The sequence below is a fragment of the Macaca thibetana genome, chromosome 15 (assembly GCF_024542745.1).
Source record: "Macaca thibetana thibetana isolate TM-01 chromosome 15, ASM2454274v1, whole genome shotgun sequence".
Classification (NCBI taxonomy): Eukaryota; Metazoa; Chordata; class Mammalia; order Primates; family Cercopithecidae; genus Macaca; species Macaca thibetana.
Genome location: NC_065592.1, coordinates 63,878,603 through 63,895,409, shown reverse-complemented (window position 1 = coordinate 63,895,409; position 16,807 = coordinate 63,878,603). Strand labels below are relative to the sequence as shown.

General features: G+C 37.9%; 1 protein-coding gene across 5 annotated transcripts in view; it reads right to left on the bottom strand.

Moving 5' to 3' along the window:
- BNC2 (basonuclin 2) overlaps positions 1-16,807 on the bottom strand; it is a 459,271-nt gene that overhangs the window by 258,753 nt on the left and 183,711 nt on the right. For 2 of the 5 annotated variants that reach the window (XM_050761635.1, XM_050761636.1), the window contains exon 4: positions 12,112-12,195. The exons of the other annotated variants lie outside the window; for them this stretch is intronic. In XM_050761635.1, the coding sequence (XP_050617592.1) occupies positions 12,112-12,195 (84 nt within the window). The remainder of the gene's footprint in view (positions 1-12,111; positions 12,196-16,807) is intronic. 5 annotated transcript variants of the gene reach the window in all.

The following is a 16,807-nucleotide window of genomic DNA, read 5'->3' as shown; positions in this document are numbered from 1 at the left end:
AAAACCCACAACTGAGAGGTGGAGGCATTCTTGCTAATTAAAATTTCCAGTTCTTATGGTCTTCTATATACACAAGTCCCAGTCAAGAAAGATCTGCAGGATCAGGCCTGTACTGAGCAAAAGTATACCTTCATCACATCACATTAATTGTATTATTACTTCATAAGGCTAACCAGCCAGGTTTATACAGAAGAGATTAAATAACAAGATAATCTTATAAACAATGCTCATTTCATCAGTGTACCAAATAAGTCTGATTTATATCTTTGACTGTTCTAATTAATTTCTGCATCCACATGCTTTAATTTACACAGCCAGACACCTACACTGCAGTAGGGACAGCCATTTTTTTAATGTGTTGAACTTTGAGATGGGTTCATGTTTAGTCTCCCCAATGTTGCTGTTTTAGTTCCCCTATACTTAAAAAATGAAGTGACTGTTATAATACCTTGCACTAAAATTAAAGCATGCAGAAAGAAAATATTTTATCAAACTCAATACCTATCTCTCTTGCCAACATTTTACATTTAATTTTAGTTGGTATAGCTTTACTCAAACGTACAACTAGAACTGTTCATTCCAAAGTTCTGAACCTGCCTTTTCGGACTAATATTCCACTCAAAGCCTTTTAGATATATAAGTTAATCTCATTACAGCATCAATTTTATATCCTCATCTTTGTTTTAATGCAGTTCCCAGAGGCTTAGGGGACAGCTAATTTTTTAAAAATATGATTTCTAATCATGGTGAGGGTCTGGATAACATTTTTAAACTGTCCTCTAGAATGCTGGTTTACAACACCAAGTACTACCATTGACTAGTTAGAAACAAAGAAATTCCAGAGATGGAGGAAAATTAATCTCATCCCAATTTCCTAGCCAGAAAGACAAAAATATCTCTGAATCCAGACCCACTTATAATACACCATCAGTGACATCTCATTAATGCCAGCACTCTTTTAAAATCCCTAAAAAAAATAACCATCTAAAGGAGTATCCTGGTGTCATGATTATTTTAGTTTAGTCATTATATAACTCTCATGGAAAGTCTCAAGTGTAGGGATGAAGATGTGTGTTTACTTATTTAATCAGGCAAGCAAAAAGTATTTTACTTGTCTTTGATATCAAAAGTTTATTTCTGGATCTAATCGATGTTTACTTGTAGGACTTTAATACAATAACAGATGTCAGTTATATTATCTGTTTTTGATTATAAACTCCTAGAGGGCAAAGACCCTATCTATTTAGCTCACTTCTTTTAAGATGCAAACACAGTACCATACCCAAAAAGGCACTTAAAGATGGTTTATATAACATTGATTTCAAGGGGAGTTGGTCTGTGTATATGCTCCTCGAAGCTCTCCACTGGCACTCGATGAACATTAAAGATTTACACTTTTATGTTCTTGGGCAATTCCATTATTCAGTTGTCTATAATGGCAGTTTTGAAACAGATTATTAGATGGGAATATTTCTGATACTTAAAAGTTTAAGAATCAGCATTTGAACAACACCTAAATTCTAAACTACCTGACACTAGAAAAGTAGAAGGGAAAAAATAAAAGCAAGACCACAATATTCCATTTCTTAGCATCAAGTTAGCACATTTCACACACGGTGCAGGAAGATCTGCTATTTTCATAGGGAAACCTGCCAAGACAACTACTACAGTGCCTAAAAATGTAGCCTCCTCGCATGTTTCTTCACCTTTTCCCCACCTAAATTTACTGAGGTCTAACTGATACTTACATCCTTTATTTATGTCCCCTTGGATTATACAAAACAAGGAGTAAAGAGTTAATTTTTTTATTTTTTTATTTTTTTATTTTTTTAAGTCTCACTGTGTCACCCAGGCTGGAGTTCAGTGGTGTGGTACTGTGATATCGACTCACCACAACCTCTGCCTCTGGTCTCAAGTGATCCTCCCGCCTCAGCCTTCAGAATAGCTGCGACTACAGGCACATGTCACCACACCCAGCTAATTTTTGTATTTTTATTTTTAGTAGAACCAGCCTTTTGCCATGTTGCCCACGCTGCTCTTGAACTCCTGGGCTCAAGTGATCTGCCCACCTCGCCACCTTCCAAAATGCGGGGATTAAAGGCAGGAGCCACTATGCCTGGCCTAATTTTCGATGAAAAGAAAAAATTCAGAATACTGTTATATAATACTTGTTAAACTCTAAAGGAATAAAACCTAGTAAATAGTATCTTAAAGACTGACACATTAGCAATGAAGAGTGTGTTACTAACTACGTGATTTTAGTTAAGTCTTAAAAGTTCTCTGCCTCAGTTTCCAAATCTGTAAAGATACTAGGTTACATAACTGAAGTAATTTCCAGCTTTGGCCGGGCTGTAATCCCAGCACTTAGGGAAGCTGAGACAGGTCAATCACTTGAGGTCAGGAGTTTGAGACCAGTCTGGCCAACGTGGTGAATCTCAGTTATCCATGTGAAATTTTGTATTTTAAAATACAAAAATTAGCTGGGTGTGGTAGCACGCACCTGTAATCCCAGCTACTTACTCAGGAGGCTGAGGCAGGAGAATCACTTGAACCCGGGAGGCAGAGGTTGCAGTGAGCTGAGATTGCGCCACTTCGCTCCAGCCTGGGCGACAAAGCGAGACTCTGTCTCAATCAATCAAGTCCAGCTTTTAATTTCAAAAACATATGAAAAAATACTGATCCTAAAGAATTGAAAACACAAATTGAGCTTCCATTATCTACTCAAACAAAAGAATTTTTCTTTTTCTTTTGTGTACATGTAGGGGGGAATGTGTGCTCTTAAATTATTAATTATGACTAACTCCAACAAAATATTTGAACAGAATATCACTAGCTATTCTTATAAACATATAAAAATATGGATATATACATATATATGACATGTGTGTATGTACATACCAAATCCACGCATAAGCACACACCCAAACACAAATGCATAATTCTATTTAAGCCAAGAATTAAAATATTTTGTTTTTCTCTATTTTTTCCTTCTTCTATGAAGCTGCTATGGCTTAGGAACGTACATAAACATAAGTATCTTATTTAATACTTCTTACATTAATACTGGCAGTTGCCAACATGAACAACTTATGTTAAGTCGGTTGTCCAAAATCTCTCACAGAAATACTGGTATTGAGAAAGAATGCAGAAATGTAGTTAAGTTCTCAGGCCATTCGACCAAAGTTTACTTAATCCACAATGTATGTGAAATACAGAACCTGAGACACAGGAACTCACAAATTTAATGCTGCCTAACTAGATGCTAAGTTAACAGCAGCAGCAGAATAAAGTCTCGAAAATATGTAGGGGCATCCAGTTCACACCACACCGAAGTAAGAACAAGGGAGGAGAAAAAAAAAGCAAGTTCATGAAACTGTTTTTTTCCCTGTAAATATTTACTAACACACTTCTGAAAGAAAGCACAAGTCATTGTTGAATATATTATCATTTTCTTATTTGTTTGAGAAACAAATGTATTACAGAATGCGAATTAAGAAAGATAGAAAGAAAAACATAGTTATCTTGTTAAAAAATGTTCTGTGTTCACTTTAGATTCTTTATTCTGGGAAAAATTATAAAAATGTTTTTAGGTGAAAAATATTTAATTTTTCAAGATATGTGAAAATTTCAGAAAAAAATTCTAATTTTTATCTGCTTGGCCACCAGAAGCTAGTAAAAGTAATTTACACAGTAACAACAATGTATTCACTACTAGCCGAAAGCTAATACACAGGCACAATCTCCTTCAGTCTGTCCAACAGTGCCAAGAGATAGGCTGAAGAACTCATCTTTCTATACTATCCATCAATTAAAATAAAATTTAAAGATAAAAACACACATGGCCAGGCACGTTGGCTCACACCTATAATCCCAGCACTTTGGGTGGCTGAGGCTGGCGGATTACTTGAGATCAAGAGTTCGAGACCAGCCCAGCCAACATTGTGAAACCCCGTCTCTACTAAAAATACAAAAATTAACTGGGCGTGGTGGTGCATGCCCATAGTCCCAGCTACTCGGGAGGCTGAGGCAGGAGAATCGCTTGAACCTGGGAGGTAGAGGTTGCAGTGAGCCAAGATCGTGCCACTGCACTCCAGCCTGGGCGACAAAGCTAGACTTTGTCTCAAACACAGACACACACAGACACACACACACACAGAGTAGCAACATCCTGACTACTGGTCATTCTATTCAACTTCAAACATGTCTAAAGTTAGAGGAAACACAAGTGTTTCAACCGGAATGTCTTCCTCCTGTGTCCAGAGTAAAAAGCGAGAGGGTAACCCAGAGCCACAAACTTCTAGTTGACTTTCACCAACAACAATTTCATTCAGGTCCAGGGAAGAGGATAACTCAATGAGTATTCTGCATTCCTTTTAAAAAACTTAATCAAGGTTCAATTGCTTTCTTTTAAAAAATTCACCAATGGTCACACAACTTTACGCAAAAACGTAACCTAAATTTTATAATTTTACAAACTAAGTAATTGTAGATATCAATCTTTGAACTAGCAGCAGGAAAACCAACGTTATAAATGAAAATGGAATTGCAGTTCGCTTTCTGTGAGGGTAGAGGATGAGAATCAATTGTAACAAAAAAAAAAGAGGATGCAAAATAAAAGTGAGAATAATGGAAAGGAAAAGAGAAAAGGGAGAGACAGGAGGAAGAAAAAAGGCAGCACGTGACAGTGAAAAAGGCAGGCAATAAGGTAAGGGAGGGATGAAGGGGCAAAGGGAGATAAAATACTTTTAGCAAAACAACTCTTGTCCAAAGCTTGCCCAAGTTCCAGACCATCACTTGTATCTGTTTTCTTTCTTTTTCTTTTTCTTTTTTTTTTTTTTTTTGAGACAGAGTGTTGCTCTGTCGCCCAGGCTGGAGTGCAGTGGTGCAATCTTGGCTCACTGCAGCCTCCACCTCCCAATTCTCGTGCCTTAGTCTCCCAAGTAGATGGGATTACAGGCACGTGCCACTACGCCCAGCTAATTTTCTGTATTTTTTTTTTTAATTAGAGACAGGGTTTCACCATGTTGCCGAGGGTGGTCTCGAGCTGCTGAGCTCAGGCAATCTGCCCACCTCCCAAAGTGCTGGGATTACAGGCGTGAGCCACCGCGCCTGGCCATGTATCTGTTTTCTAACAGAGGGATTACCTCTCCAGTAATTTTTTAAAAATTCTTTCTGTACCTAAACAGTAACGGTCTTTTTTTTTTTTTTTTTCAAATTTCCATGATTATTTTTACATAAAAGTTCAAGTTTGAAAGCTCCACTTGTGTGTAAAGGAATGGCTTTTATTTTACAAATATACTTTGGAACCTACACACCATTGCTCCGTTTAGTGCACATAACCTCAGAGTTGTCCTGACATTCCAAACCCGACAGTCTTTCCTTTGTAAAGGACTTAGGGATGTCTCCTTCCATAGTGCCTGAAAATTACAATCAAAATCAGTGTTCACTGATTGTGCAAAGCCTTATAAATATGTTCCCTTGCTTGAGGAGTAATCTTCTATCGCCCAAGATGGTTGTTTTTAATAGCAAGAAAACAACATGGATGTGCCCAAAGTGTCAGAAGCTCTCAAAGGAACATTCATAGTTGGTCATCAGAGAGAAATTGTCCTCCAAGCGGCACTATGTATGCAGAGCAAGGGCACCTAATATTGCAATCACAGCCAGACTCTATAGAAAGGTACACTGTGCCTCAATTCAGCCTGGCAAAGCACCTCCCACCCACCCCACTGTACCTTTACCTGGTGGCTTGCTTCTTTCCACCCATCTACCTACACATCCTCCCTACATACCCATAAACCACTGGTCCTTACTATATTCAATACCGTAAGAATGTTTTATATAAAAACTCATTAAATAATATACCGCTTTTGATATACTGATCCTACAAACTGTAACTCTGTGAAATGGTTCAACACGATGTCATCACTATACAGCAACTTGTTTCATTTACAGTATCTGTTTCACTTCTACTCATGAGCTAATATAATTCAATTTTTTTTAACTGCACACAGGCTGCTAGACACATGTGCATGGCAAATGGAATCTGAACTTAGCTTAACAGCCTCATTTATTCCTGATGGTTTAAATTATTTCATCACAATTAATGACACCCCCTCAGCTTCCTGTGCAGCGCTGCCAGATGTTCAGAGACCACAAAGCCACTCTCTTCTTTGACGGCTGGTGACAAGTCGTCCTCTGAAGGACGTTCCCTAGGTGCGCGGGCCGGATGACACCTCCATTGCTTAGCACCTCTCTGTCTCCCAGAGTAACCATGGAGAGGAAAAGGCAGGAAGGCATGAGAAACCAGCAAATGCATTAGCGAGGGCAAATTATGTGAAGTGATCTAAACTCGGAGGAACTTGGCTCCTGCCAGAGGAGTTCCTAACCTTGTTGTTTTATGAAAGGGCTCTTTGCCTCCACCTTCCACCACTGGCATCCACTGAGTGCCTACCATGGCGTCAGTCCTCAGGGAAAGTCAGAACAATAATCATATAAACTTTTCCACAGGGATCTGTTTGGTTCTTAGTAATTTTGTTTTGCATAGGGGGAGTGTTTTTTAAACTTAACCCCTCCGTCATGATCTTCATCTTGTTTTTAAAGGTAAACAGTTTGAAATCACTGTCCTCGTGTTCGGCTGTGATTATCTTCTATTCTACTCGGTAAAAACTTCCAATAGAAACATACAACATTTTGGCAACTTGTGGTAAATGGTTTTCCGCCATTTACTTCGGTTTAGGAGGATTTAATCTTTTCAGGGGCTTTTGTTGTTGTTCTTGTTAGGTTTGTTTGCCATTATTGTTTTGTTAATTTTTTAAAGAAAATATTGAAAAACAGACTTCACACTTTTTCTATGTTGATTCTGATGTGGGTATAATCATTTACCTCCTTTAATAAGAAAAAAGTTTTTCTCAGTGCAGGAATTCAGAAATAATAATTATATTCCTCATTCAAATTTCATATAAAAATCTAAATTCACATAATCGCAGGCAGCTAAGAAGGTAGCAGAAATAGTAAACACACTAATACTTTCACAATAAGAATCCAATTCCACAAGTCTAATTTAGAAAACATTTCCATAAACTAGAGAACATGTGGCAGACATTTTATGGATTATTTTTTAAATGTTTAAAAAAAAAAAAGTTGATCTTATTCAGGGAATAAGGGGCCTTTCCATTTGCCAAAAAGTGTAATAGGAAAACAGACAGGCCACCTGTGTCAGCCCACCCTATAGTATGAACATGAGCTATAAGGGCATTTTGGAAAATATTTTCAAACTGAGATGAGAAAAAAAAATTCAGTATCAATACAGATTCCAAGCAGATGCAAAAGGCTTCTGTGCATGTTAGTGATTATGTGTGTGGCCTACACAGGCTAACTTCAGATTCCTCCAAAACTCAGTGTACTTTCTCTTTTTAAGCTACTTGTGATTAAAACTAGAGCCTCATCCATATGAATTTTGACAATGGATACAAACACAGAGTAAACCAATCAAACCCAACAAGTTGAATTTTCTACCTCTTAGGTGGCTTTTTCAATTCTAAATGACTACTGAATTTTACCAGACACTCCATACTTAATATTTTGACAGCTGTTGATTAAAATTACTTTACTGGGAAGTCCTATGAAACAGTCTAGTTTTTATCAGAATTGAGGCACTCAAAGGGAAGCTGAGATGGTGGCATACTTGCAGCAAGCAGACAATAGGAAACTCTCAGCACTCCCAGAGTTACGTCAAATTTTCCATGGACCGAAACTAAAATGAAATACTTCAATTACTGAAAGGTAGATAAGTAAAATAAACAATTAATTTCATACGGTGAAGTCAGGAGAGAGTCATATGGACCTCATTCTGTTGTCTCCAAACATTTTATCGGAGGGGAAAAAGGAGCTGAATAAACTTTAAACTCTCATGTAGGGATGTATTGCTTGTGTGTCCCTGGCAGATGTGGAAAGGAGATGAAATGGGCAAGGGAGAATCAAATATCCCATCGCTGCAGGTTTGCTGAGGGAAAGAGCACTGCAAAGATCTCACATCTGGCAATCATTTGTCAATAGCTGGAAAGAGAACTGCAGGAAACTTTCTGGCTCTTGGAGAAGATGAAAAGACAAAAACCATGTGTCACACACACACAAACACACACACACACTCACTCACTCTGCAATGGTACAATGACTACTACACTTATTCTCTACCCCTCCCTTCCCCCACTAAATTTAATGATCTTCAGATATACTCTACTCCATGGTCAAAAACATGCAGTCACTTGACTTGTTAAAGCTGCAGTGTATGTACATTTTTCAAATAAACCCCAGGGCTGATGTTAGAAAATCAAAATCAGTCAAGCATAGACCGCCTGGTACTTTGGGCAGGAATCCTTGTGGTTTAGTCAATAAACAGAATCTGAATGAAAGACACCACAGTAACTAGACAGTAACGTTTTGAACAGATCTTAACCTGAAAGAGGGGGTTGGGGGACCGGTGCACTGGTGACCAAGGATATAAGGCTACTGGTCCACTTAGACTGCTCTACCTGCAACACGACTTTGTTTAGCACAAGGTCATCTATTTGGAACAGAAAAAAAAGAGAGAGAGTGAACTTATATTTGGGGGGATGTTGTGGACATATCTGTGAAGGAAACAACCTTTTTAAAAAAAATAAGTTATACCTATTTAATAAGGTGGTAAGGGGAACTTCAGATTTTGTTTAGTTCATACTGGTGTTAAAAAATATAGAAAATTTGCTGGATTCATTGTGAGTTCATAAACATGACCAGCTTTGCCCCAGTAGGTTTATCATGTAATAAAAAGTTTTCAAGACACCCTATACAAAAGTAATTAACTTCTCCAACATCACAGGAATTTAAATCTGTTCATAGTGATCGACAGACTTCGATGAGCAGCTTTTGGTTTCCCCTTATGCTGCATTTAACTAGCAGCAGCAGCCGAGCTCATCCCGTGATTCCAGAAGAGAATGCTGCAGGTTGTTTAATAACCTGGCAAATTCACAGTAGCTTGTCAAATTATTACAGGAACAGTGTCATCACTAAACAAGCCTGATCACGGTTAATTACAATGCAGACCAGAGAGCAGCCACAATTGTTCATTAATTACAGGAAGCACCTCATTTAAATTTTATGGAAATTTACACTTGCACCCCAGTATGTCTGAAAAAAAGTGATCCTTCACGCATTCACAGAAGAAAGAAGTCTGTGGTTTATAAAACATCACAGTAAATTGTGTCTAATCTAGTACCGAAATATTGGTTCATTATTTACTCTAATTTTCTAAGCACTTCAGCGTTGAAAAATACCGAGTCAAACCTCACATCTTGAATTCCCAACCAAGGAAAGAACTGTGCTGAGCTAAATGTAACAACTTAATACATGAGGCACAACTGAACTAACAGGGTAACTTTTCTCTGATAAAAGTAAAATATCAGCAATTAAGTAGACTCTAAATTAGAATAACCATTTCTTAGAAGATTATTGCATAAGAGTGTAATTATTTGCTACTATTCATCAGTTAACCTCCCAAACTGGAGTATCCACTTCAAAAGCCACTGGGGAAAATAAACAAAGTTAGAGAATCAAAATCTTGATTTCCAGTTATTTTTCTGAATCAAGCAATATTAACACAAAACACAGCAGATGCCCTTGCAAAAGTCAAGTCAGGCACAGACTTGAAGGATGACAGTCATTCAAAACCAAAGATACATTCATAACAGAGTAGGGGATCTTGGGATTATTGAAAAATAAAGCTGCTAAGAAATCTGAAATTTTAGGAATAAAAGGTAAAGGTTTAAAAGGAAGAAGGCAAAGAGCAGAAAGGGGCTCCACCAGTCATGAGAACCTATGTCAGCTACAATATAAAAGTAAACCAGATTTGAGGGCTGTATGTCTAAACAAAAATCCTTTCTAAGAAAGAATATAAACAAACCGTTGCTCCTAAATTGAGGTGTATGGGAGGTTATTCTCAGAATCAAGAGGCCAAACAGCAAATCCTCTAGTGATGATAATGCCTAGCCCTGGGGGAAAGCCTATGATACAAGCAGGAGGAGGAGATGACTGGCAAGTCCTATAGTGAGTTCCCTAGAGTATAAAGCTGTGCTGAACAGTAAGAAATGGCTCATTCTCTAGGAAAAAATTTAAAAACGACGAGGACACATGCCATGGCAAGAATGAAAACAGTCTAAGCTAAAAAATACTCCTGAAATAGATAGCTGGTGAAAAGTATATTAAGCATCAAGTTTATTATGACGGACATAATATGGATATGTACTAGGTATTTCTAAAATGTGCAAAAGTCATATTTAGGAAGGCAGAGGAAAAAGAAGAGAGGAATAAATGCTTCAAGTGGGTCCCAGCTACTTGACCAACTCTCCATAGTTGATCATCTTTTAACAGATTCAGTATTTCCACGCAGTCCACCAAAATGATGTTCCGCAATGAGGAATCCAATAATATCACTTTCATTACTTTGTCCAGGAACTTGGTCTTTTTTTGCAAGGTCCTTGCTGAACTATCAAGCCCACATCTGGTTTATCTACAACCAGAATGTTACTTTAACTTGTAAATATAACATTTTCTACATTTTCTCCCGTAGTATGTCAATGTACTCAATAGGTTTTTTTTCCAGTTTTATCTCACACACTCACATCTGCAAAACCCATTTTTCTTTTCACTGTAACTCAAGGTTTAAAAACAGATTTCCAACAATCACCCATGACAGACCATTCCAGGTGATGTGTTCGAAGAACATCACTCGTCCTACCCAAAAAAGGTCAAGGATCAGACTACTCTCCACAAAAAGTCTTCCATCACTCTGCATTTGCGTGTCACACACAAGCTGTTAGCTTTCTAGAACTAGGAAATACATGATCGTGTCTCATATGTGTCCCACCTGCTTTTCTGTTGTATCACAGCCATACACCACCAAGACAGTACCAGTTTGGGGCACAGCAGAGCTCAGGTGGTCTTCCCTAGGCCAAGAGCAGGTGTGCTAGAGATGGCATACCCTTCAGTACCATAAAAACTGAAACCTCCTCCAACCACCACTTCCACCCTCATTCTCACTGTGTAGAAGTCCATTTTTTAAACGGTTCTCTTTTCTCATTTGTGGTCCTAAATCAGTACAAATGTTTTAAAACTGAGCTCACTATGCTCATCTTATAAGCCTGAAAATTTAGAAAATGAGGCCAAATGGAGGTTCTAAAAAAAAAAAAAGTATAAGTTTCCTCATGCTAGGGAATGCTATCCATGTTGAAACTTAAGCCTGCATCTTTGCATTGGCACACACATTCCTTAAATATTATAAGGTACATGGAAATGGAGGCATGCCTTTAGCCAAAATGTCATATTTACATTTTTAATTTGTAATACACCAAACCACTTCTAATGTCTCAAGACCACACAAAATGAACTGAATTTCAATTCAACAGTTTCACCAAAAAAAGTACTTTGCTAACATACTCCTACTACACCACAAGACATATCTTCCAATCCATGAAGAAGATATTTGTCATTAAGTCCTACTTTTCTGATAAGCACCCAGTTGAATGGCTGCTGTTCTCCTGAGCTAGGAGACCATATTGTAGGAAGCATGACTTACTAACATATATCCCCAAGTGCTTAGCACAGTCCTTAGCACATGATAATAAAAGTCTTAGAAGGTGAAAGCTAATATTTACTGGGTACCTATTATGTGGCAGGTCCTGTACTAACTGCTGAATATATGTTAGGTCCTTTAAATTCTCATAATCACCTTGTATGGTACATCTCCATCTTACAGATGGGAAAACTAAGGCTCACTTAAATTAAGTGACTTGCCAAAGGTCTCACAGCAACTTGTGTCAACTCTAGGTAGTCAACCTTCAGAGACCATGTACTTACTGCAGTATGTATATATTTCTTGACTGAACAAACAAATGATCTACAGTTACAGACAACTCATCCTGAAAAGGACCTTTGGCTGCGCATACGCTACAGTAGTCCCTCTTCACACCTGTCTCAATGGTTGTCTTTTCCTGATGGCACTGATATACCCAAATGGCTTTCCAGGACCACAGTTTCTGTCACACCACCCCCAGCTGAGAAAACAGTTAAGACTCCAACCTGGACTTCTAGCCTGTGGTCTGGCTCCTCCAGGTTTGGGCAGAAGTCTGCCCCCAGCACTCTGCCAGTACATGCCAATGGAACCTGAGGGAATACAGCCACATTAGATGCTGTGTATGAAGGCTGCTGAGAACTGCACAGTCACACTTGACCCAGGCTGAGAGAGGAAATCCCAACTGCGAGTCTACAACAGGTTATCGTGGCTTGACATGTATGTGACACTTAGTATGTCAAATATATAGTGAACACCATATAACAAAGTTTATTAACTACCAGAAGGTAAATTCCAAGAAGAAAAAAGCAACATAAATTTTGTTCCTCCTTGTATTCACAGCATGCAGCACACAGTAGGCACCTAATAAATATCCACAGACAGGAGGAAGGGGAAAGAAGGAAGGAAATGCAGGAAGGGGAAAAGACCAAAATAGATAGTTTCTGTTTCACATTGGTAACAAAAATTTTTTCTTTTCCTCTTTCCTTTAGTTTTCTTATGTAGGAATTAATACAATACATTCTACAATGCTTAAGTTCCTTTACATTCTTAAAATATGTATTCAAATTTATTTTTCCTGTTCCTGGTATAGGCTAGCACAGGCAGACTTCTATTTATCAATATTTATTATTAATAGTCATTTAAACATGTTATCTTTAAGTTTAAAAACCTTGTTTTATATATCTGTCCTAATAATAAAAAAACAAGGTTAAAACTTAATGAACATTTCTCTATATTTAAAATTCTACACTGAAAGCCACTAAGAGCCCTTTTTCAAAACTAACCTATTATAATTAGTCAATACCATCCTTAAATACTGCCTACTGTCCCTTGCTTATTTCATTTCAGATTTTTTAAGATTAAACAAGGTTTTAGATTCCACCTAAACATGTTTTCTGCTTTTTAAAAATTTCTAACTGTTCCTCATTATTTCCAGACTTATACTACCCTCACTAATCATATAACTGTCTATATGTCCCTAAATTCAATACATCAACTAAGCATCATCTCACCTTTGTCTTCTTTCCCTATCAAAGCACTCCTCTGTTTTGTTTAGTTTCACTTTTTTAAAACTCCAATTAAAATCATCTGTGCTAATCAATTCGCGTTGTTCAGACATCAGTTTTCAGCCATGCATGTCAGCTTAGAAGGTTCTTCCCTCTTTCTTTTCACCCAAAAATCAGTACACTCATTCAAACTTAAACAATGTTCAGTATACCTCACCTTGCAAGTTCACTAGTGAATATCACTGGGAAAAAAAAAAAAAACCCACACTCAGTCAACGCTTCAAACATTTTTAGGTCCAATTCTCTCATTCTTTCCAAGTCTTTTGTTCTTTACTAGGCTCATAAGGTAAAATGGACAGAGTGTCATCTGTCTTTGAAGTTTATAACCACTCTTTACCCAAGAATTTCACACATGGAGGCCAATGTGCCAGTCACTATGTGGGCATCTTACGTGTAGATTAACCCTCATTTTCCTCTCAACACTCTTACGGAGTATGAGCATCTCCAGTCGACAAACAAAAAAACTGAGGCTTTGAGTAGGTAAATAACTAGCTCAGGGTCACATGTTATTAAGTTGCAAAGCCTGGATTCAAACTTAAGAAATGAGAAAGCAAAAAAAGGTTGAGAATACATTTCAAGGAAGTTAATTAAAAAAAAAAAAAAAACCATGTAATAACTACATTTAGTGACATCCATTCTAGAGGTATTTGTTGATGTTTCATATGAAAGAAATTACAAAGAAGACAACAAAGGAAAAAGGTGCTAACAGAACTCAAGACCTACTACTTGCTCCTTGGTCTAGGACAACACAAGCAACAAAAAAGGGAATTTATCCTCTTAACTGAAGAATGAGACAGAAATGGGGCAGCAAGAAGAACGGGGACACTGTGCATTTGTGTTGGGTCACACATAGAAATAATGCTGATTCTACCCCTCAGTTGACATATGGAGGGCCACTAATGAGTTCTGCAACAGTAATTCTCCCCAGGGAGCAACAGAAGGGAAAAGAAAAAAATTAACCTTACAAGATTCCAAATCAAAATGAATCCCCCCAAAACCTTCTTATAAAACCTCAATCAATGTGACTTAACAAAGGCAGATTCAGTAAGCCATATACTGCAAATTAAGTGTAAACCTCATCCGATCTCACATACACAAAACAAATTCCTACTTACCTTAAGATTATTTGACCACGTCACAAACACTAAGTTTCTAGTTCTTTTTATCTTCACAGTCACAGAATGTACTTTATAAACATTCTCAAGAGGGAAGGAGAAAGTTAAACAACTAAAATTACATGCAATTACAACGTGAGACACTTAGAAATACACAGTTTCTAAGAGAAAACATAAAGTTCTGTGAGTAAGTTGGGAGGAAACAGTGGCAAACTACCAGTATGTTTCAACAATCATAATCACAAAAAGGAACTAGTAAGGAAGTGGGTACATTTTCAAACTTAGAGTGCTAGGATTTCTGAGCAGAAAAATATACCCATAAGAATCTTTGAAAGTGGACTCCCATATTCTGAAAAATGAGGAACTAGAGATTCAAATCAAAATTGGTTCGCGAAGTTCACTGAAGGGTTCACAGTCTAAAAACATACCACACTCTCCCCCATCCACCACCATCAGCATCATCAGTTAGGGAAATGTTTCAGCACGGAGAGGCAAACCATATCTCTTCCTGAATTCAAAACATACTAAGGAAGATACAAAAGAGACAAAAGTTGATAACCTAATTAGTTGTAATTTAGTACATTTCATTCCACCTTTTGATTTAGAAGCCTCCGAAGTTAGCCAGCTATAAGCAATCAAAAAATGACTGAAGAAAAATCAGGTATCAATTGTCTAACTCCTTATTATCACTCCATTGTAAATTAGGATAATAAAATATGGGGTGTGCCTAACCATTATTTAATTTTAAACTGATTTGGGGAATTCCATTTTATCCACTTTTCCTCTGTCCTAGCATCTAGTGCCTGTTTTAAGACATACTATATAGTACAAAGTTCTACAAAGATTTTCCAAAATGCTCACAGTGATTAAGATGACAGGTACTTAACTTTTTATTCTTTTTGTATGATTGTATATGTTGCTTTTAAAGTAATAAAATCATTTAACTTAAAAACAAAAAAAAGGTGAACTGTTCAGCTAATATTTCTAAACATTATGCCACAGGTTTAATTATGGAATAACTGTCTACAACTGATGTAAATTTCATTATCTTAGTGCTGTAACAGGAAGTCAGAGGCCTTAAAAGGGACCCTCTGAAATCCCCAGGGCAAGAGGAGGCTGAGTATGTATCTACTCTCCTGTACATACATACCTCAAAGGAATCATGGTGTGTGAGAGAGCTATTTACAACTTACTTTGTGTATAATCAGCAGAAACAAAAGATAGGACAACAAGTATAAAGGCCTGTCTCTCTCCCCTCAGGAGAATTCAACAAGGGAGGGCCAGTGGGCATTCACTTCAGTGTCAAAAGGGCTTCCAGAAAACACATTTTCTGTGGGGCAGAGAGGAAATATGGCAGGCTTCCTACACACACACACCACACGCACACACATACACGCGTTCTTTGTTTACTGAGATCACACACAAAAAATCCTGTTAGGGACCAGAATCCTGAAAAGAAGCCATAAAAAGCTCCAGGTTGTAAATGGGAGCTACCGTTGAAAATATCTGAAGATGAATGGCCATGAAAAATGGGTGGTAGGAACAGGACAAAGGGGAAAAGGAAAAGGCACAGAAATGGGAACTTGAGAAAAGAATCATGTTATGAAGAAAAGGGCTCATAGTCAGGGACGCCTCCTGCAGAGCCAGGGTCCACTTGAAATTTCCATTTTACTTTTAAATATTAAACATGCAGGTAGGCATCTGCCTGATAGACACTATGAAAGTCACAGCCTAAATAAACAAACTAACTTCCATGTGAGCTCCCGTCTCCTCAGTCAAGCTGGCCCCAAGCCCAGATCAGTTCTGAAGTGTATGTGTTTTGGTGGCTTCAGTCTGGCAGTGTTGAAGGGACAAAGACCTTGGAAAAGAATGATATACAACGTAAGTTTAAAAAAAAAAAAAAGGAGGAGGGAGATAAACAGAAATAAAGCCCCATCAGAGGGCTCCTGAGCGACATGGCTAGGTACAAGCACTACCCGATTCCAAGCCAAAGGGAAGACCCAACAGCACTCCAGCCTAATTTCAGGGGTTATACAATGCCAAGCGGCAAGAGGAAAAATCACTCCGATAACACAAAGAGTTCAGGAAGACCATTAAGTGAAGTAGATTTGACAATAAGCTCACCAGGAGTCCCTGTGAGAAAGAGCAGATAAAGAAATAAACAAATTACCCAACACTGTAAAGATGAAGATGCACGCTAAACACACTGCTGCAAAATAAATGAATACAAAAGCAGAAACACAGGAAGGTGAGCTATGTGGCAGGGTATGCAATTAAATTCTACCTTCATTTTTCAGCCTACAATTTAACTAGAAGATAAAATTCTGGGCCTGAACTTTCTCTACCACAGGACCCCAGGCTAAGACTCAGAAGGACCAAGAATATAGAACCTAAGGCCGAAGAAGGAACCCACTGCTCCCTGAACAGAAAGCAACTAGTAAATCAAAACAGTGTCAAGCTGGATGTGGTGGATCACACCTGTAATCCTGGCACTTAGGGAGGCCAAGGCAGGAGACCAGGAG